At 50.9% G+C, this 22,734-nt stretch overlaps 1 protein-coding gene across 1 annotated transcript in view; it reads right to left on the bottom strand.

Annotated features, from left to right (window-relative positions):
• Window positions 1-22,734, bottom strand: part of WDR11 (WD repeat domain 11) — a 1,001,187-nt gene that overhangs the window by 532,067 nt on the left and 446,386 nt on the right. Inside the window, exon 13 of the mRNA XM_069611952.1 lies at window positions 7,375-7,450. Coding sequence (XP_069468053.1) covers window positions 7,375-7,450 — 76 coding nt within the window. The remainder of the gene's footprint in view (window positions 1-7,374; window positions 7,451-22,734) is intronic.

The following is a 22,734-nucleotide window of genomic DNA, read 5'->3' as shown; positions in this document are numbered from 1 at the left end:
AATCATAAGACTGGGAACTACAGAGGGTGTGTGGTGTGACAGGTGTCAACGGTGAATGGGGCCCTCCTGTGCCGATAGCCCAGGCGGGGAGACGCGCTTGCTACCGTGGTACTGTCCTTGACTCCAGAGGCAAGAAACGCCAACGAGTTCAGCACAGCCGGTGAGTCGTAGAGAGCCAATAGTAAACCGGACTGTATTGAGCCAAAGGTCGCAAACGGCAATCTTAGTGGAATAAATAACTTATGTGTGATTGAACATTTAAGAAAACCCAGTGAAGGGCCAGCTGCAGAGTGGTCAGACGCCACGAGGGCGCTCATTCAAAGGACTCTGGCTGGCCCCCTTTGTTGAATCTACAAATATCAAGAGGCCCTAGGAGAGGCCGGCGTGAGGTGTCAAAGTGGACATACAAGGGTCAAGTCAAACCCCTTGTACAAACAAAAGTCTTTGACACATTGTAAAGAGGAAAGCTAAGGGAAGTGAATCTTGCATTGTGTTAAAGCAAAGTGGACTAAGTATTTGGCAAATGTGAACCCGACTGAGGGATGCCTACGAATCGGGGTGAACAATAATAACCCTGCGAACATTGTGTTGACAAGAGTGAACCTGACCGAGGGATGTCCACAGTGAAAGAAGGATCGGAGCCCGGTTGAGGGGGAAACAGGGGTGAAGAGTAATCACCCAATTGAAAAGATTACTGAAAGGAACTTTTGTTTTGTTGTTTATGACACATCAGGCCCTTTGAGGCAAGAGACTGTGTGAAAGAGACTTGGTCGCAGAAGGTCCTGATATTGTTCCCAAAGAACTGTAGCCTCGTGCTGGAGAAGCGCAGGAGTGTGCTGTGTTCAGGAGTCCCACCTTCTCTCGTGCTAAAAACGTGGGGAAGAGAGACCCCACCTATACCATTCTGACTTATCATTTTGTGAACACTTTTCTTGTGAACGTTATCCCAAACTATTTTGGTAGCATATTAGTAAGGATTGGCAATCGTTTTTTTTAGTATTGGCCCTTTTTAGTTGACTAGACTCCACTTGATCTGTATTATTATTTGATGGTTGTAGCTTTCTCCCATCTTAGATTTAGATACGTGTTTATCTCACCCATTATACAGTTTATCAAACAGCATTGAACAGTGATCAATTGTGTCTGTCTATACTTCGATACCATGCCTCCCATACAATGACAGAGGGAGACCTACGTGAACTTTTGTTGAAATTTGATAGAACTTGTGGAAAGCTAGAATTAGTGACTTTAACGTGGAAGGCCAAGCGGGCCTCGACCCATGTTTTCAACTGCCTTTTTTTGATAACCTGAGTCAGAGTGTGTCATCCTGTTTACGGGGGCCGCCTAACTCTGTGCTGTTAAACGTGGGGTGGAGAGCCGACACAGCCGCCTTGATCCTTTATGTTATAACACTGACTTTCCTTTGCATACACATTCCCCTTAACAACTTTTTGTATAAGCGATAGGGCAGGCATTAGGTTTTGTTAGTATAGGCCATTTTGAGTTCACAGACTGACTAGGACTGTATTGTCTTTATTATCTAATGGTAGAGACTACTACTATCCGAGCTATAGGGCAAAGTAGGAGTTTTTCCAAACCCCAAGAATTTAATAAAGATTTTGAAACGTGTAACTGTTGTGTCAGTGTCATACTTTTGATACTATGCCCCTTTACAACAGCCAGTGATGAGCAGTGCCCTCACCCTAGATGTACGCCAGCATTTTATCCCCCTCAGGCTCCACTGGGAATTCCTCCCACTGCTTCTTACATGCCCTGAGCAGCCCACCGTGCTGCAACCACAGCGAAGGGAACTAGCTGCATTCTGATGACAGAGATGTTGTGTTTGTGTTTTAGTCTGGTGTGAGGGGAGAGAAAGCGTGCAGGAATGCGGCAGTGCCTGCGGCTAAACTTCCATAAGCATGGAGTGCAGCAAGTTTAAATATATTGGCTATACTCAACAAATAGTTCTGTTCCGAACGTTCATCCCAATCTAATTGTCTAATTTTCTACGTTCAACCTTCACTTTGATTCAGTAAATTGGCTAAGAGCTACATTCACCTGGCTCAATACATTGGCTACAGTATACATTCTCCGAGATTAGATACCTTGGCAACATTAAGCATTCACCTAGAATTAAGACATAAGCTACAAGTCTGTATTCACATTGATTCAATACACAGCCTATTTAAATATAAACATTCTTTACAAACTACTTTCACCTGGATTCAATGCATTGGGTACATTAACACATTCACCTCCAAGATAATACTGTACCTTGGCTCTGGAAAAGTAGATCAGGGCCACAAAATGTTCAGGTCCTGGAGTTGGTAGTGGGCATGAAAAAGGGCAAATCTTCAGGTGGTGGAGGGGAATAGCCAGGGTTTGAGGGCCATCCTGAAGGACAGGTAGACCTGATGCAGCAAAATCTAAGTGGGAGGCAGTTCCAAAGGGCTGGAGTTTGGGTGGAAGAAGAGGATCCTAAAATTCTGGAGTATTTTAAGGGGGCTGACGAGAAGTACAGAGCCTGATCTGAGGTTTCTAGTGGGTTGGCACCGTGTGAGTTTGAGTTGCAGGAATTTGGAGCTTGGCTTGTGGAGGGCACAGAGTGTGATACACATGACTTTGAAAGTTGCCCGTTGGCTGATGGGAAGCGACTGGAGTACTCTGAGGGCATGTGTAATGTGCTATCTGGGAGAGAGGGCAAGTAGGAGCCTGGCAGCAGAGTTTGGGATCCGCTGGAGTTTTCTGAGGCGGTACGCGGGGGCACCTAGATGAAGGGAGTTTGCGTAGTCTAGTCAGGAAATGGTGATGGCAAGGATTGCAGCGATTCTGTGAGGCTATGAGAGGCAGGAGAAGATCCGTCTGAGGGTGCAAAGGTGGAAATTACAGGTTTTGGATAAAGTGTTGATATGGTGAGAGAGTTAGATCTGAACCCAAGGTCCATCCCAGGTTTTTCACTGAGTCAGATGCAACAGGCGCTGTTCCTAGGGAGGCCACCAGGGTGTGGGTTGAGGGAAGAGAGATTTTACTGCAGATCATGATTACTGTTATACCTGGGTTGAGGAGGGGGATGGCCACCATCCACTGGTCGATTGAAGAGAGGAAAGAGGAGAGGTCTGGGTGTGGGGAGTCCTTGGTCTTGGGAATCTTAAAGATGATCCGAGTGTCATCAGCATAGTTTTAGCAGATTAGGCCATGAGAGCGGATGAGGGCTGGGAGGGGCCTTAGGTAAAGAATGACGTGGAGGGTAGATACGGAGGCTCCCTGTGGGACCCCTTAGGCGACAGGGCGGGAGGGAGGATAAGAGCGGGAGGATTGTGACTTGGGAGTGGTTTGAGAGGAAGGAGGAGATCCATCTAAGTGCAGAGTCCCTGATGCCTAGAGAGTGGAGTCTCTCAGAGAAGATGGGATGGTCTATGGTATCCAGAAGGGTGAGTGCAGCACAGCCTTCAGAGTCAGCCATCCATTTCATGTCAACCCAGATAGAAACAAGGGCCATTTCTGTTCCTCAGAGTGGTCTGAAGCCAGTCTGGGCAGGGTCAAATAGGGAGTTGGATTCCATGAATAGTGAGAGCTGAGTGTAGGAGTTTCCCTATGAAACAGGTGTTTCAGATTGGACGGCAGTGAGCTGGAAGGAGTGGGCAGAGGGTGAGCTTTTTTACAAGGGGCTTGGCATGAGAGGTTTTGAGTGCAGCGAGAAAGATGCCTGAATTCAGTAATTGGTTGATAATGCCTCTCGTAATGCCGCCAGCGCAGATTGAAGATAGAATGGTCTTTTGGGAGATGGGTCATCAGGGGATTCAGAGGGGCGGTGGTTGGATAGGAGTTTCAGGAACTCTGGGTGGGATATGACTGTTAAGGATGAGATGATCGGGTGTGTTAGAGGGTGGGGGCAAATGCTGCTAATCCGGTGGTGATAGAGTGGTGTTGGTCAATGGCACTGTTGATAAAGTGGCCTGAAAGGGCACCGCAGAGTGTTTGGGAGATGGGGAGGAACAGCTTGCAGTTGTGAATTCTGTGATGATCCTGTGGAGTTTTCTGCTGGGATTATGAGAGTTGGCTACTGAGTTCCCATAGAAGGATCTTATGGCTTTCCGGAGTTCCATTATATATGCTCTGAGCTGTCCGGCATAGATGTCTCTGTTCTGGGGTGTGGGGTTTGCCAGCTAAGATCGCTCCAGGTAGTGTCTGAGGGGTTTGAGCGATTTGACGGAGGAGGTGAACCATTTTGGGGGTGGGGCCAGTTCTATGGTTGGCAGATCTCATGGGGGATAAGGGGATGAGGGTGTTGGAGAGCCATTGGTCGAAATAGGATAGGGAGGGAGCATTTCAGCCAGTTTGCCAGGAGAGGGTTTATGATGACCTTGTTCCAAAGTCGTATAGTGCAGGCTAGGGAGGGGAATGGGAGGGTTGGATGGTGGGGGGGGTTGTTATATTGAAGAAAATGACTGAGCGACCGGTCCAAGTAAGTGGACAGGAGGCATGGTCATGATTGAGTCAGTAGAGCTGAATTAAGTATCTAAGGTGTGTCCTGCTATGTGTGTGGAGTTTGATATCAGTTGGGGCATGTTGAGTGCCTCCATGTTATCAAGTTATCAATGAATGGAAGGGCCATAGGGTTGGAGGGGATATAAAACTAGATGTTGACGTCCCCTAGCAAGGTGAGGGAGGGGTGTGGAATGAGTATAGCTGAAAGCGAGTCACTGAGGGAGTCTGCAAGATTTCTCTTGCAGTCAGAGGGTCTGTAGAGGAGAAGGAAGCTGAGGGTGATGGAGGGAGGGGGGAGTTGGAATTTGACTAGTAGAGATTTTCAGTCAGAGTTGCAGGGTTGTTTCTCAGTGTAAAGGACTGTAAGGTGTTGTTTAAAGAGGATGGCTAGTCCCACGCTCTGCTGGGTCTATTGGGCACAATTAGGGAATAGCCGGGGGGGGGGGCTCATGTGCGATGGGTTTAAAGTCATCAGAGAACCAGGTTTCAGTTATGAAGAGGATGTCTGGATTTTCATTGGTGATAAGGTCGAAGATGCTATGTATGTCTTTTTGGCGATGGATCTGGCGTCGATTAGGATGCAAGAGAGGTGTTGGGTGCAGAGAAGAGGTTTTGCAAGTGGTGGGGGTGGGGATGAGGGCAAGCGGCAGGAGCTTCTGGGCGAGGAGTCCTAGAAGAAGGAAGTAGGTCGGAGGAGGTGTGCAGATTGGGCTGGAAGAAGAATTGCAAATAGGGGAGAGGGATGAGGGTGGGGTCTGGAGCTAATGAGGATGAGTGCTTGTGAAGGAAGGGTCCTTAGGGGAGAGGTAGGTGGAGGGAGGGGTTGAGGTCTAAAGGAGAGGGGTGAGAAAGGGAGTGCTTGGGAAAGTGGAGGGAGAGCAGGATGTATTTGGGGAAGGGAGAGAGAAGGGAGAGGAGTGAAACGAAGAGAGTAGGGGTTTGGAAGGGGGTTTGGAGGGTTGAGGTGGGGCAAGAGAAGGAGAGTTTGTTTGACGGGTTCAAAGAGAGGGTGGACTCGGTTGGGAGTAGGGTGGTGTGGGACATAAATGAGGGGGTGGCAGGGAGGGGTCTGGAAGGGGGTAGAGGTGGAAAGGGAGGCAGGGATGTCTTGCAGTGAGATTGGCCCCTGTCTTTAGGGAGGTGTCTGGGAGCCAGATGTGTGTGTGAGTGTAGGACAGTCTGTTGAAATACGTGTTTTTGCCACGTTGGCACGAGCTAGGCTTATGGAAAGAAAATAGGAGTGATGGAGGTGGGTGGGGATGAAAAGGGAGGAAATGGGAGTGATGGGTGGAGCTGGGAGAGGGGTGGGCGAGGATGAGTCTGTGAAGAGAGGACAGGAGAGGGGAAAAGGGGGAGGTGAATGCAGAAGAACTGGATAGGTTTGGATGGAGGGAGGAGATGGCTGTGCTTGATGGGTGTGTCTGGAGTGGGTGAAGGAGAAAAAAGGGAGAGTCAGTGAGGGGGGCAGGGGAAGGAAAAGTGTTTTTGGGAGCAACACTGTGCTGCTCTATTCTGGGAATTGGTAGGCATGATGGAGGATGCTACCAGAGGATTTGAAAAGGGGGAGCTGCTGGATGGAAGGTGCTTAGAAAGAAAAGTAAGGACTGGAGAAGGTGTAAGAGATGCCGGTTTGAAAGGTCGGTAGGGTTCAGAAGATAGGCAGCCCAATTTCCAAATAGGTAGTGCTGGAAGAAACACCTAGATTCAAAACCTATACAGTACTAGAATCTAACACCTAGATTTAAAACATATGCAGACCTTGAGGGCCTAGCTGTAATAATAAAAGTTTGAGCAGCAGCTAGAGGGTAATTGTAAGTTGCAGGGTTTTCTGGAACACAGTAATCGCTGTGTGCCCCACCCTTACCACCATACCTGGATTCATGTGAAGAAGTCGGTAGGCAGGCATCCACGGGCGAACAGGGGCACAGGGAATAGGAGCCGCCCAAGTAAGGGAACTGTCCTTCAATCGGGGCAGGGGAGGCGGGACTAGGGAGAGAAACCAGGCCAACAAGGGAAAACAGATATGTGGAACCAAGCACCAGTATAACAAATTTGAAATGCACGGGGCGAAGGCCAGCAGGTGTGGGGAGCAACTTACCCGTGCACAGGCCAGTCAGTGGTCAGTCACTAACTATTTAGCTCTTCTACACTCCTGCCAAGCATTCCGTTGCAGCTGAATAGCAAGGAAGTATTTAGCCAAAGGCAAATAGCCTTACTTCAGCCGAGTGCCTGTTCGAAACCAGAGTTTGGTACACCCCTACTTCTCACAGATATACATGCCTAAATACTCAGTTAATATATCATTAATGGACAGCACTTATTTTGTACAGTCCACACTGTTTAGTTACCTACTTCGGGGGCTGAAATCTGACTGTAGTACAAAATGTCCCAAAGCTGACCACCACTTGCACACCAACCATGCTTTGGTGGGTTGAAGAGTAGTTTGAAATCGATGTGCAAGCCTTGGACTCCTGCAATAAAAGATCCAGAGGGGAAAGGGAGATGGGAGTTGGCGGCTTGGAAGGAACTCTATTGGTATACTTCTTTAAAGCGTGCATGACAAACTAGGGCTGGGACCAGGGCTAGCAACTAAACATTGCATTAGCCATATATCCACTGAGAGAAGCTAGAGGTGGTTTTGTTCCAATTCTGTGACAAGTGCCCTGATCATAAACTTTTACATTGAAAGGGTTTAAGGGGCCACTACCCTCAACACAGCCCAATAGTCAACGCCAGATTGAAATCTCATGCAGAGTGAGGCAGAGAAGGTCAGGCCCATTCCACTAAGAAGCTTTGCAGCTTCAAGCCGCTATGGCATTCTGACATTCATCAAAACTGGTTATGCAAGGTCATGGCCATCACATGGCTGCTGCCAGGCACACTTACTTCAAGTGAGACACTTTAATCATCTCGATGGCCGGTTCATCGTTGCCCCGCTCTCCCCGGAACGCAACGCTCCTGCCTGCAACGAAAGACGGGCTTTGTCATCTCGAGGCAACACATGCAACAGATGGAGCGCATAGTAATTGAACTGTCATGCCACTGCACATCTGTGCTCATTACTCATTTGCCCAGTAAGGGAGAAAATTAAATTCAAACAACATGGGGTAATCAAGTCAAACATCAAGGAAGTAGAGAGAGAATAAACATGAGGAGTGTGGCTCCACAGAGCTCGAGCAATTCTACGCTGGATTGATCTCCTGCTCTAAGGAGGCAGCGTTGCTGTTGCAAAACACAGCTGGGATAAAGTTCCAATACACTAGGGTGCAATATATCCACTAGGGTTAATTTAAATCTTTATTATTTTTTAATCATAACACAAAACATTTCTAGGGAATAAGAAAAAACACAGCAAAAAAGAAAGCACGAGCACAGCTACTGTGATAATGGTCAGTAAAATCATGCTCTCCCCATATTCTCATTGAACAATAAATAGAGTTGGTTCTCCCACAGATTGAATATCCCCTCCTCTCCCCAACACCCACACACCCCTCTTCTAAACACATCCCAAAAGCATGGCACCATGGCTAACACCACAAGTACAGCCGAGGAGCTGCGGTAAAGGTACTTGCAATATTCTACTCAACCTCACCCTCAAAGTCTCCTTCTTCCCGAGTCATATAGGTCCTTATGGTAACACAAATGGTACCTAGGTCTGCTCATATTGAGTAGCGTCAATGCATATTGAGTTTCCTGTTTTTCACAGTTATTCAAGCAGTTCAGCCATTCTTGGTTGCTAGGCGCCCGTTGGCTCCCACATGCCCTTGCGATCAACGACTGTGCCACAACGGAGGCCATATCCAACAGCTTTTTCTCAGCCCTGAACCCAGTTTCAAACTATACCACATGAATAAAATAAATAAAACAATGACTACAATAACCACATTTCAGGGGAATCCTGCAGCTGACAGGAGACCATCTGCCCCATGATCGTACTGATCTGCTCCCAAACGTGGCATATATGCGTGCCTTCTGTAAGGGAGGCACGCATATGGTATGCATGGTATCACATGGTTCCGAGCACCTCTCGGCTTTCCTCCTCTGAGGATAGCGCTTCCTCTCTGTTACAGTAAACAGGGATTTGAATTCTCATACTTCCCTGTTGGGTTATTCTCAACCAATCAAATTTCGCAGAAGACTAGACCGTTCTTTCCAGTTCTCTGGAGTGATCGGTATCCTCCCGCGCATCCTCTTCTTCACAGTATTATTACAATCCTTATATGGAAACCCAATAGTGTCCCCAGGTATTTTAGTCAGATCTGAGAGGTTATGTTGACTGACTGCATAAAAAAGAATGTTGACCTTCTCTAAATATAGGGAAGAAGGGTTGGACTTGGGTTTGATGTGAAGCAGGATGATACCCCGTTCTCTGGGATGGATCATCCCTAATCCCATAAGGGGTTTCCTCTCCCATGTGATCCTTCCCTGTGTAACACCTCCAGGGGGGAATATCGTAATGTGGACACCACCCTGGCCCCATGGGAAAAGTCTCCTTCAGGGAAAGAGACGACATCCTCAGATTTGTCACATATTCCTTTTATAGTCTCTCCATTTCTTCTGCTATACCTTAATAGAATACACATTTGACACCAAGAGGGAATGGATCTGTATTAGACAGCACACCAAAGCCAAGGTCAACAAAGTCAGACTCCCATTGAGTAATCAGGCCCAAAATTCTTCAGCTTAAAAGGGAATCATCAGAATGCACATGAGGCTTAAACAACAACCTCTGAATACTAAAAGTAGCTTCACTATTAATTAATAGACGTTTTAGGTTTTCCTGGAAATCAACCTCTTTGCACAACCTGCTAAATCTCACTGGTGGAGCAATATTCCTAATATGACCCCATCTATCAAGAGGGCCAAATAAATTAAATCTGAATCACATGAAAATAAGCCTGAATGTCGTGCTGGGATTTTCCTTTTCTACATACAACGAAAGCGAACCCAAAGGTTTATGAATTGAGCCAAACAGATATTGCGACTTATATGAATAGCAATTCCATTCTGGTCCTTACACCAATATAAGACTGCCACGTCACAAGGCACAATTCATAATTAATAAGCATTAAAAGTAAAGCCCCAATAATGTCTTTATATGTTTTAGCGTAATGCCACGAGGACATAATCTGTTAACTAGAGTGTGCTAACCCTCAATAAGTGGGTCTAGCTGGATTGTCGTCCCTACCATTAAATGCACTTATCACAATTTTAAGCCTCAATTGGGCTACCTCCAAAGCTATGGTTCAAACTGGACATTTAAGCCACCCATAACAAGGTACGTTACTTCACCTTTTTCCTTATAAACTGGAATCCACTAGCTAATGATTTTCTCAAGCGAGTACAAAACCTTAATTTCAAGTACCTTCCATTGTCTACTGTAGATATTAAAGAAAAGAAGGTATGACTAAATAGATACCTCCAGGGCAATGGCTATGACGTCCCGAGACTCACTTTCGAGTTGTTGAATTTTTGGGGACAGGTCAGGGCTTACCCAAGTTACAGGGCCCCCACTCAGCCAATCTCTGGGACATTTCATTGCTGGAGAAATACAATTCCTATAGTCTTCAATTAAGACTTTGTCCGTTGCCAGGTCTCTTGCGGGCATACTATAATATGCAGTCCAATATACTCAAGCCCACTGTTGTCTTCCAAGTTGTTTGCCAAATAGCCACACTCCAAGAAACAATTTGAATACTTCTAGAATCGAGCTCTTCAGCAACCCAGTAAATGTATGCCAGCAGGTGGTGTTGCATGTCATTCTACACCGCAAGGTTATTAATATTGCTGTCTGCAGATGCATCTGTAGCTTGGCATGTATCATAGTTCTGGGCTACGTTACTTTGGTTACTGTTGAAAGGATGGCCGATTTGCCAACCATATGAGGAGAATCTTGGGTGCGTCCTCCATTGCTCTGGTCAGTGTTGATAAGGATGTACCTCATCATTCAGGCATGGATGGCCTCACATGGGCGATACCTGAATGACAAGACGGAGCTCATCATCCTTGGTACTACCCACAACATCAACAAGCTAGGCCACAACTACTCCTGCTTCTTTATTGATGGAAACACCATTGAGGTAGCGAAGGAAGTAAAAACGTTAGGCTTCTACTTAGATGCCACCCTCTCCTTCAAAAAACAGGTAAGCGCCCTGGCCTCTTCCAACTCCTACACGTGTAAATTAATTAGAGCAGCCAAACCTTTCCTCTCCCCCAAATGTTGCACCACCCTTGCCAGAGCCCTTATTCTATCCAAGTTAGATTATTGCAACGCCTTGTACCAAGAGCCAATAAATATATCACAGACAAAATCCAGATCTTACAAAATAACGCGCTCAGAGCAGCACTGAGCTACCCTAAAAAAGAGCACATATCCAATCTAAGAAGAGCTCATAACTGGCTCTCAACCAAAGACAAAATTTCTCTAAAAGTTGCATCTATCACTCACAAATGCCTTAAGCCTTAATAACGCTGCGCAGCGTTACCTCATAGATAGACTCTCCAGACACACCCCTAATCGACACACCGGATCAGCCAATTCCAATAGCCTCACAATGCCCAGATACAAACGCTCTAAAACCGGAGGCACCAGCTTCCAAGTACAAGCCGCACAACTTTGGAACTCACTCCCCTCCTCCGTAAGAGCTCCCCAACCCTACCTACTCTTCAGGCGTAAATATACCCAATGGATCAAGGAAAATGACATCTAACTCCCCTCACCTCCCTACCTCCCAGCCAACTTCTGCACATTTTACATTTCCTGTACATATGACCAGTACCACTGTGCATATTTTACATCTTTCCATTTACTGCTTATATCTCCCGCCTCACTTGTATGTATAATACTTACTGTACATTAAGCTCGCCTATTTTATTTACTGTATTGTATTTACTGTATTTACTGTATTGTATAAGAACATACAGCAATGTAACCAAACTGAGAATATTCTTTTTGCCTTTTGCGCCCTGTTACTCCCGGGTCCTGTGCGCAATACAAATATTAAACTAAACTAAGGAACAAGTTACTTATTTGTAACTATTGGTCTCCAACCTGGGTCTGCATGGATTCTCCGTAAAAGAAAATAGTTTCACTTACACTTACAAACTGTATTTTTCTTTAAACCAATCACTGTCCTCTGGGTCATGCTGCCCCCATCCAATGACAGTCCTCTCCCGAAACCCCTCCTCTGGCAGCCATCTTCAGATTTGGTAAGCACATAAAGTGTCAGTATGACCAAGAAGAGCCGGGGAGGGTGCGCATGGGAATCCATGCCAGACCAATGCTGGAAAACAATAGTTAGGTAAGTAACTTGTTCCTTCTCCAGCATAGGGACTGGCATGGATTCACATGCTCATGAATAATGAGTACATAGAAGTACATTACACAACCACGGGAGGTGGCAAGGCTCAACAGAAGCAATTCATTCTTACCTCAGGAACAGACTCACCTTACGCAAACAGGTTGTGTAGTACTTCCTGGCCGACCCTGGTCTCCTCCCTGGAATCCCTGTCGACGCAGTATAACTTCATGAAGGTGTGCATGGACCTCCATGTAGCAGCCCTGCAGATTTCTAGCAGTGGCACAACAGCCAGGAACACCATAGTTTTCAGCGAGCGCTCGGGTGGAGTGGGCACTCCGACATCCGGGCAGTGGTGGGATTGCCAACTGATGACAGTGCATGATGCAGCTGGTAAGCCACCTTGAGATGGAAGCCTTGGACAAGGCCTTCCCATGGTTCATAGGACCAAAGTTCAGGAACAGCTGTGAAGTTTCCCGAAAACTCTTGTGCGTGCCACGTAGAACTTGAGGGAACGAGCAACGTCCAGCGAGTGCAAGGCCCTTTGAGCCGTTGACCAAGGTTTCAGGAAAAAAACAGGTAACGTCCAAGGCTTTTTGAGGTGGAACTTCAGCATGAAAGAGGGGTGCGTCCACAGCACCACCCTCGATTCGTGGAAAGTCAGGTATGTCGGTTTGCAGGATAGGGCCTAGATCTCACCTACCCTCCTGGCAGAGGTGATGGCCCCAAGGAAAGCCATTTTCCACAAGAGAAACTTGAGAGCGGCCTGATGCAAAGGCTCGCAGGGGCCTCCCCCCATGATCCTTCTCAGAACCACATTGAGTTCCCAGGCTGGGGCAGGAGCCTTCACCGGCGGGAAAGATCGAAAAAGTATTTTTCTGAACTCTTTGACGAGTTGGTGAGACCACAGTGAAGATCTTCCTGGTGACCTGGTCTAGCGGGAGATAGACGCCAGATGCACATTGATGGAAGCATGTGCCAGGCCGGCCTTGGCCAAGGAAAGCCAGTATGGAATAATTTGCGGGGACGTGACCCTCAACGGGGTAATCATCGACAACCGGCACCACGTAGCAAAATGCTTCCACTTGCGACTGTAGCACTACAAAGGGCCTTGGCAAGGACCTCTCTGGAGTCTGCAGGCAACTCTTATCCACCAAACTCTGGAGCTGCAGGAGCCAAGTCCTCAGGTTCAGCGATCCTGGGTCGTGATGCAGGATTTCGCTGCCTCCTCTGGCGAGAAGATACGGAACTACTGGCAGCTTGACCAGGGGCGATGCTGATAGACTGAGAAGGTCTGGATACCAAACCTGCCTCGGCCATGCCGGGACGACGAGTATCATCTTGCACGGGCACCATCTGAGTGTGTTGATGACTCGTAGCAGGCGAGGGAACAGAGGGAACGCATACAGCAACAGTCCTTCCCATGAAAAGGAGAATGCGTCCCCCAGGCTCCTCAGCTGGTGGAACCAGCTGGCAAACTTCCTGCTCTTGGAGTTTGTCGCTGTTTCAAACAGATAAATCTGGGGCTTGCCCCACTCGGCGAACAGGCGGTCCACCTGATCCTGACAAAGCTTCCACTCGTGGCAGGAGTGCAGTTCTCTGCTGAGGGAGTCTGCAATGGTGTGCTTGACTCCCGCAGGGTGAAGAGGAACGAAGAACATCGCCACAAGTCCTGGGCCTCCTTGGAGAGCATCGGGGATCAAGTGACCCTTGTTTCCTGGTCTAAAACATGGTGGTTGTGTTATCCGTGAACAACCTCACCACCTTGCCTTTCAGAGATGGGAGGAGCGACTTGAGGGCTCAGAAGACTGCTAGTAGCTCCAGGCTGTTGATATGAAGATCCATCTTCTCTGGCAAACACAGGTCTTTGGCGTGCAGATGTCCGGTGTGCGCTCCCCGTCCCACTAGGGAGACATTCGTAATGTCTACAGGTATGGCAGGTTCTGGAATCCTGTGCCTTAGGCGATGTTTGAGCGAATGCCCGACCATACTATCGCCTGCCCAAACTCGGCATAGAGCGAAATCTTGCCTGTGAAGCTTATGGACACCTGTATCCAGCGGGCGTCCAGGAATATCTGGAGGGGACACATCTGCAACCTGCAGAGCCGGATGAGGTAGATGCAGATGACATCATGCCCAGCAACGACTTGAAGCCGTGAGGCAAGACAACGCATGGAGTCTGGCACCTAGGAACCTGGCGGTCTGCGATGGCGTCAAGCAGGACTTTGGATAGTTGACAGAGAATCCCAGATTCGTTAGTAGCTGGACGGTCACCTCCGTGTCTCCTTGGGCCAGCTAATGCATGCAGGCATGAATCAGCCAGTCATCCTGTAGGCATAGAAGGGCCGCCACTGGTAGCAGGCACCATGTGAACATTCTGAGGGCCAACATCAAACAAAAGGTAGGGCCTTGAACTTGTTGTGCTGTCCCTGCACTACAAAGCAGTGTTTCCTGTGAATGGGGACGTGGAAGTAGGCGTCCTACAGGTCCAGCGACGTCAAGAACCTCCCTTTTCCAGTTCGCCGAGCACGCATTGCAACGTAACCATCCTGAATCTTTGGGGCATGAAGTATTTGTTCTGATGTAGTAGGTCCAGAATGGGCCTCCACCCCCCCTGTCTTCTTTCTGAACAGAAAGTACCTAGAAAAGACTCTGAGCCCCAGAGTCGCTGGGGAACTAGCTCCATCGCCCCTTTTTGCAGCATGGCCCGTACCTCTTCCAGGAGCCGAGGGATGTGCTGCTCCTGACGGAGCATCGGAGGAATCTGCGGCACCTGTGCTGAAACTCCAGGTTATATCCTTGGGCGAGAGCGTCCAGCACCCATCTGTTGGTGGTGAGCTTTATCCACTCGCTGACAAGCCTTGTCAGCCGGCCTCCCACCGATGTGCACGGGTTGGAGCCTGATGTCCTGGTCGGTTCAGACTTGCTTCGGCACCAGCATCCTGCCCTGCGGGCAACAGCAACACTGTCCTCCGTTACAGTAGGCCTGGGAACTGCCTCTGTAGGCTTACTGAGTCGTGAATCTGGAAGGCTGACGGTACGATGGGGAGAAAACTTTGGAAGACCTGCTCAACCTTCCTCTGGAGGAGCGAAAAGTAGAGCGGTGCTGCTGGAGGGGGCCCAGGAACAGGCCGTCTCCGTATCCACCTTGATGGCCTGGAGAGACTTGTCTATGACCTTCCCAAATAGGTTCTCTCTGCCAAACCCCCTGGTGGAAATTCATGACCTTCATCCAGCTGTGGCGACGAAGGCAGACACCGTTACCCATCTGCCGGAACCCCATGTCGGCAACGTCTGACACCACTGTGATGGCGTGATCAAAAGCTACCTCCCCTTCCTGGAAAAGAGCGATTACCTCAATCTTCTCCTCGTCGGGGAGGGACTCCAAAATCAGCCTCAGCTTGTACCACAGCTCCCTGTTGCACCTGGCTAGGATCGTCAGTGCATTGGCCGACATGGACAGTCAACGCTGCAGTGTAAATCACCTTCCTTCCCAATAGCGCCCATCCTCTTCACCACACTGTCTGGAGGGACCGAAGACAACAAGGATGAGTTGGCCGACTGTTTCCTTGTAGCCGCTGATACCACCAAATCCGGCGATGGCTGCGACCTCAGGCATTTGGGTGCAGAGTCTGGTACCTGATACTTTTTTTGCAACCTATCCCCAAGGGTTCTTCAGGCGGGCCAGGCCTCCTTCCCAAACATTTCTTAGACACCAGCTGGAATAGCTTGGAGGCTCTTGAGATCATGGAGTGGAACAATCCCACTTGATGCGGCTGAAACACCCTATAAGGAGCATCCAAATGTGGGGATTTGCCGTCCGCTGCAACACTATCTTCGTCTTCATCCTCCGTCGCCATGGCCATATCTGTCCCTGTACCAGTGTCTGGGTCTGCTGGGGAAGAAGGAAACCAAAGTGGTGGTGGAGGTTGGAACATGGGTGTCGGAGGAGGCTTTCTCTTCTTTGTTGGAGGCTGAGCTGAGACCTGGGGGAGCATAGGTGGCAGAGGCATCCTCAACTGGATCTCTGACACCAAGGTGTGTATAGTTGACAGAATATCCAAGAAAATGTCCCTTTGCTGAGATGGCAGAATGGGAAAACTAGACCCAGCACCATTTTCCCCGTCGTCGTCCTCTTCGATGTCCTCGTGGACCGTGTATAAGAAATCCTGGTCTTCGTCGTCTGTGGACGAGTCGTCCATTGTTTGGGCGTCCACCTGGGAGGGCTGTTTCGGGGCCTCCTCACCCCCCTTTTCCCTTTTCCTCCCCTAAGGGTCTTGAATGTGGGCCTGAACCAGTTTCCCCCCTTCTGGCATGCCAGAAGACTTTGCCAGTGGCCATGGCCGGGTATGCATGTCCTTTGGCTGTGCCCACTGTATATTTTTGTGCACTACTGTAAATGGCCCAGGCTACGTTTGTGGCTTTGAGAGCCAAGCTGCCAGAGGTGAACACCTTTCTGGCCAATGCGTCCGATTTCTTTCCCTCTCTGTCCGAAAGCAAATTTGAAGTGGATGCTGCTGGTCTGGTAGAAATAGTGACAGCGTGTATAACCAACCCTTCCGGGGAGGGGTGTGTGGCAAGGAAAGAAGGGTCTCCTCTTACCTGCCTATATTTCCCTGCACAATTAGCTTTTACAGGGGGAATAGTGGAAGGGTGCTGCCACAAGCAGGATAAAGGGTCCACAATGGCTGTGTTAAATTGCATGTTATGCTCAACTGTGGGACCCTCATCCAAGATATCAGTGAGCTCATACCCTAGAAGAGACGTGGTAGATGCCTTCAATCAAAGGGTGTCAACAGCCCTGTCAACCAGAGCCCTGAATTTGACATTAGCATGAGTATAGGGCTAGTTTTATTGCATCTCAAGATCTTGCCCGGTCATCGAAAAAATTGACGCCGCCAGCTCCCGTGTAAACGGGTCAACTTGATCATCTGGGTCATCGATGCCGAAAATCGATTAAATTAAGTCAAAGAACCCCATTCTCGATAACAGCACGAAAGAACCATCACCAACTGTCGGCATCGAGGGCTTGACCGCCGACGGAGTAAGCTTCAAAGTATAGGTGGCTTTCGATGCCGTTGGTTCCTCGGCACCGAGGGACGCTCGGACGACCGATGGACATCGTGGGCCTCGGCCTTCTGGCGATTTATGCCTAGTACGCTTGACGGTCAAGGGCATTTGACGTCGACAAAGTGGCAGGCTTGGGGTATGGAGCGCCAAGCGTGCTTTTGCTACCAAAGCTTGCTGGTCGGGGTTCGGCGGCGCACCTACAATAGCTTGCTGTTTAAATATTTCGAGCATAGAAGTTTTAAAACTTTCCCACTCTTCCTGAGTGGTTGGCCCCACCAAGGGTTTACCGCGTTCTGACGACAAGCTAGACTTGAGTCAATGGCAAGGCAGTGGTGCTGCTTCTTACATGAGGAAGGCGACGAGGAATGGCTCCTGGAATTAGACCGTTTCTTGGTCTTCTTGCAATGTCGTTCATTACGCTTGTTGGGGGGGCTCCTCAGTGGTGGGCTCCTCAGTCTCGGCCTCCGAAGACCAGATGTGAGACTGCACCAGAGATTTGGCAGGCGGTCTGCCCAAAGCCAGTTTTCCGGCCCTCACACTCGGGACTAAGGCTGCATCTTGGCGGATGATGCGCACGCCTTTGTGTCGTGACTAACACATAGACACCACAGGACAGACGTCATGGGGGTCAGTCACATTTTGGCCTCGCAATCGCAGCATCGCTTGAAGTCGAAATCCTGTGAGACGACATTGCATCGAGGTTTTCTAGGACAAGGAACACGTTACTTACCTGTAAATGTTCTCCAGCATGGGTCTGGCATGGATTCACATGCTCATGAATATACCCCGTCAGGCTGGGAATCCTCGGTATAGAAAAAAAATAGGTATCAGTTTCGTTTCTGATCTGTCTTTCTTAGTAGTAACCAATCACTGGTCTCTGGGTCATACTGCCCCCAGCCAATGACTGCCCTCTTCCTAAGCCCCGCCTCTGGCAGCCATCCTCAAATTTGGTAGCACGTAAAGTGGCAGTATGACCAAGTGAAGAGCCGCAGAGGGGTAGGCGGGAGGGATAGCATGTGAATCCATGCCAGACCCATGCTGGAGAACAACAGTTACAGGTAAGTAACTTGTTCCTTCTCCAGCATGGGGTCTGGCATGGATTCACATGCTCATGAATAAGAGAATACATAGCAGTACACACATGCACAACCACGGGAGGTGGCAACAGGCTCAACATTAAGCAATACAACAACTCAACATTAAGCATCCCTTACCTCCTCACCAGGCTCACCTTAAGCGAACAGGTTGCGCAGCACTGCTTGGCCGACCCTGGACTCCTCCCTGGAGTCCCGATCGACGCAGTAGAATCTTGTGAAGGTGTGCGTCGACCTCCACGTCGCAGCCCTGCAGATGTCCAGCAGGGGCACACCAGACAGGAATGCCGTGGTAGCAGCGATCGCTCTGGTCGAATGGGCTCTCGGACGGCCGGGCAGCGGTCGGTTTGCCAACCAATGACCGTGCACGATGCAGCCGGAGAGCCATCTGGAAATGGAAGTCTTCGAGAGAGCCTTCCCTTGATTCACAGTCCCAAAGTTCACAAACAGCTGTGATGTCTTCCGAAAACTCTTTGTGCGGTCCACGAAGAACTTCAGCGCTCTAGCTACGTCCAGCGAGTGCAGAGTCCTTTCAGCCGGCGACGAAGGAGACGGGAAGAAAACTGGCAACACCAAGGGTTCATTGAGGTGGAAGTCCGACGGCACCTTGGGCATGAAGGAGGGGTGCGTCCTCAGCACCACCCTCGTGTCGTGAAACGTCAAGTATGGCGGCTTGAAAGATATGGCCTGGATCTCTCCCACTCGTTGTGCGGAGGTGATGGCCACGAGAAACACTGTCTTCCACGACAGAAACTTAAACGGTGCCGAATGCATAGGCTCAAATGGGGCCCCCATGAGCCTGGTCAGCACCACGTTGAGCTCCCACGCCGGGGCAGGGGCCTTTACCGGCGGGAAAGATCGGAACAATCCTTTCATAAATTCCTTCACCAGCCGATGAGACCACAAGGATGCCCGTCCCGTAGTTCTGGTGTATCGCGAGATGGCGGCCAGATGTATCTTGATTGAAGCGTGAGCTAGTCCAGCCTTGGCCAATGACAGTAGGTACGGCAATACTTGAGGGGCCGTAATCCGCAGAGGGTTAATCTTCTGTGCGCAGCACCAGACAGAGAACCTCTTCCATTTATGTCCGTAGCACCTGAGAGTTGAGGACGCCCTGGCCTTTGCAAGAACCTCTCTGCAGTCGGCCGGGATGTCGTACCCTCCAAACTCTAGTGCTGCAGGAGCCAGGCCTGCAAGTTCAGCGACTCCGGGTTGTGGTGAAGAATGGCGCCTCCTTCTCTGGACGCAGATCTTCTCTCCATCGGCAGCTTGACTGGTGTGGACGTTGACAAGTCCAGAAGGTCCGGGAACCAGATCTGTCTTGGCCACGCCGGTGCGACGAGGATCATCTTGCACCGGGACCTCTTGAGCTGGTTGATGAGCCCGAGCAGCAACGGCAGCGGAGGGAACGCATAAAGAAATAGGCCGTCCCAGGGGAACGAGAAAGCATCGCCCATGCTCCTCGGCTGGGGGAACCTGCTGGCGAACCTCCGGAACTTGGAATTCATCACTGTCGCGAAGAGATCGATCTGGGGTTTGCCCCATCGACGGAAGAGTCGATCCACCTGATCCTGGCGTAGATCCCACTCGAGTCGGCGATGGTGTTTTTTATTCCTGCCAGATGAAAAGGCACCAGAAACATCCCTTGGGCGACGGCCCAATGCCACAGATCCTGGGCTTCCTTGGATAGGGCAGGGGATCTGGTTCCGCCCTGCTTCCGGATGTAGAACATCGTGGTGGTGTTGTCGGTGAAGATCCTCACCACCTTGCCCTTGAGGGACGGAAGAAAAGACCTGAGGGCCCAGAACACTGCGTGGAGCGCCAAGATGTTGATGTGGAGTGACTTCTCCTCTGGGAGCCAAAGGCCTCTCGCGTGAAGATCTCCGGAGTGCGCTCCCCAACCTTCCAGGGAGGCATCCGTCGTCACCGTCACCTTGTGAGCTGGGGTCTGAAAGTCCGTGCCCGCCGACAGATGAGAGCGGGTACCCCACCATCGGATCGCCTGACGGAACGTCTCGTTGAGAGGGATCCTGTCCTCGAAGCTGCCCGTCAACTGAACCCAGCGGGCGTCGAGGAACTCTTGGCAAGGGGCGCATCCGAAGCCTGCAAAGGCGCACCAGATAAATGCAGGAGGACATCATCCCGAGGAGGGACTTGATAGATCTTACCCTGGCTATGTCCGTGGCCAGCAGACGCTGCACCTTGCCCAGAATGGTCCTGGTCCTTTCCTCCGACGGCGAGGCCAGCCGCGCCACTGTGTCGAGCTTGGCTCCCAGAAACAGGGCGACTTGCGACGGAACCAGGTGGGATTTTGGAAAGTTGATGGAGAACCCCAGGTCCGTGAGCAGCTGGACGGTCTTCGCAGTGTGCTCCACGGCAAGCTCCCTTGTCCTTGCCGGGATGAGCCAGTCGGCCAGGTAGGGGTAGACGTGGATCCCCTGTAGGCGCAGCCGCGCCGCCCCCGTGCGAGGCACTTGGTGAACACCCTGGGTGCCGACTTCAATCCGAACGGGAAGGCCTTGAACTGGTAGTGCCGCCCTTGGACCACGAACCTGAGGAACTTTCGGTGTCTTTTTAGAATGGGGATGTGGAAGTACGCATCCTCCAAGTCCAACGACAACAGGAAATCGCCCTCCTCCAGCTGTCCCAGCCCGTGCTGGAGGGTGACCATCCAGAACTTCTGTGCCTTGATGTACTTGTTCAGTCGTCGCAGGTCCAGGATGGGGCGCCATCCTCCCCTCTTCTTTTTTACGAGGAAGTACCTTGAGTAAACTCCGGAGCCCCGAAGCCTCTTTGGGACGAGCTCGATGGCACCTTTCTTGAGCATCGCCCTTACTTCCAACAGTAGTTGAAGGAAGTGATATTCCTTCCTGGCACAGTGGAACGCGAGGGCACTTCTGAAACTCGAGGGCGTGCCCTTGGGCCAGGGCGTCCAGCACCCAACTGTCGGTGGAGATGGACTCCCACACGCTGACGAACCTCGCCAGCCGGCCTCCCACCGGGGTGCTTCGGTGGGGGCCCGACCCCACAGTCGGTTCAATCTTGTTTGGAGGCCGCCTTGCCTCCTTGAGCTCCCTGTCGACGACGACGGGCACCACCTGACTTGCCGCGTCCCATGTAGGCTTCCTGGGATGAAGATCTTGCCGCTTGGCGGTATGTGGAGGAGCCACTGCCAGATCCCTTGGAGGCACCCTGTCTGCCTCCAGAGCTCCGAAAGGACGGCCATCCTTGTTGGAGCACTCCCAGTGCCCGGGCAGTCTCCGTGTCTGTCTTGATGGCCTGAAGGGACTAATCAACCGCCTTCCCAAACAGGTTGTTCCCGTCAAAACCTTGGTTTGTACGTCCAGGCGGAAATCCGTCACCTTGAGCCATCCTCGTCGTCTCAGGCAAACGCCGTTGCCTAACTGACGGAAACCGGTGTCGGAGAGGTCTGTTGCCACCGTGATCCGAAGCAATCTCACCTTCCTGTAAGATTTCAAGGGCCTCGGCCCTTTTGGCGTCCGGAAGGAAGTCCAACAGAGGGGCGATTTTGAACCACAACTCCCTGTCGTAGCGGGCTACGATAGCCAGGGCATTGGCCGCCTTGATAGTCGTCGCTGCGGATGAGATGACCCATCGTCCCATCATGTCCAGCTTCCTGCCCTCGCCGTCCGGCGGGGAAGTTGATGTCGAGGCCGATGCCCCCCCAGCTTTCTTCTTTGCCACCGCCAAAACGACCGAATCTGGGGTAGGTTGCGCCCGAAGGCCCAAGGGGCTGCGTCGGGGACCCAGTACTTCTCGTACTGGTCCCTCTTTGCCGGCGCCGTGGCAGGATTCTTGAGGAGGGCGAGCCCCTCATCCCAGATGTCATCAAGAAGAGGTACGGCAAGGACCGTCTTCCTTTTAGCCTCACGCCGTTGGTAAAGGAACCCTTCCTTCTTCTCTTCTGGGCAGAGCTGGAAGAGCTTGGATGCCCTGGAAATCATGCCATGGAAGGATCCAATCTCGTCGGGCGGGAACGCCCGAACTGGGGGCAACGGCGGACACGTCCCGTCGTCACCTCTGTCGTCATCTGTACCTGTCGTAGCCGTGTCCGTGCCTGTATCATCCCCGTGGGTAGTAGACCGGGGGAAAGGCAGAGGAAGCCGCAGAGGTGGGAGAGGTGGCGTAGGGTGTGTCCTCCTCTTCTTATGCGGTGGACTTTCCGAAGGTCCCGGCTCCAGTTCCCCCGTCGGGTCTGGCTCAGGTATTTCCGTCGGGGGGAGGGGCAACCTTGTCCTTATCTCCGAGCATAAGGACTGAATTGCTGACAAAATGGCCACCGAAGTGTCCTGCGGCACCGGAAACGACGGGCGCGAGGACTCTTGAGGAACCTCTTCGGCGACACCATCGCTCTCGTCGTCGCCCTCGTCGGGATCCCTCCCGATGGGCTGGGCCTCCTCCACGACTTCGAAGAGCTCTTCTTCAGAGGTCGTGTCTGTATCCACGATGGCCATCTGCCCCTTCCCCTTCTTTTCCAACGAGGACTTTGTGGGGGTCTTCTCAATGGACCTGAAAGATGACTCCCTCCGCGGAGGCAGGGAGACTCTGGATCCTGAGGTCGCCTCCACTGGCGTAGCCTCCACAGGCTGAGCCAGGGCTGCTGCAACATCCTCAATCGAGGTCTTAGCAGGGTGAATTAAGGCCATCGTCACCTTTTGTACGCCTGGGGCCTTCACCTTCGGGGGAGGGTCCGAGCCTCGCTCCACCTCTGCCGGAATCTTCAAGATCGACCGGGGCCTCTCCAGAAGCTTCGCCGGGTTCTC

This window comes from Ambystoma mexicanum, chromosome 8, assembly GCF_040938575.1.
Source record: "Ambystoma mexicanum isolate Mex_15411 chromosome 8, UKY_AmexF1_1, whole genome shotgun sequence".
Taxonomy (NCBI): Eukaryota; Metazoa; Chordata; class Amphibia; order Caudata; family Ambystomatidae; genus Ambystoma; species Ambystoma mexicanum.
The sequence above is the reverse complement of the archived record's forward strand: the minus strand, read 5'-3'. Positions and strand labels throughout refer to the sequence as shown.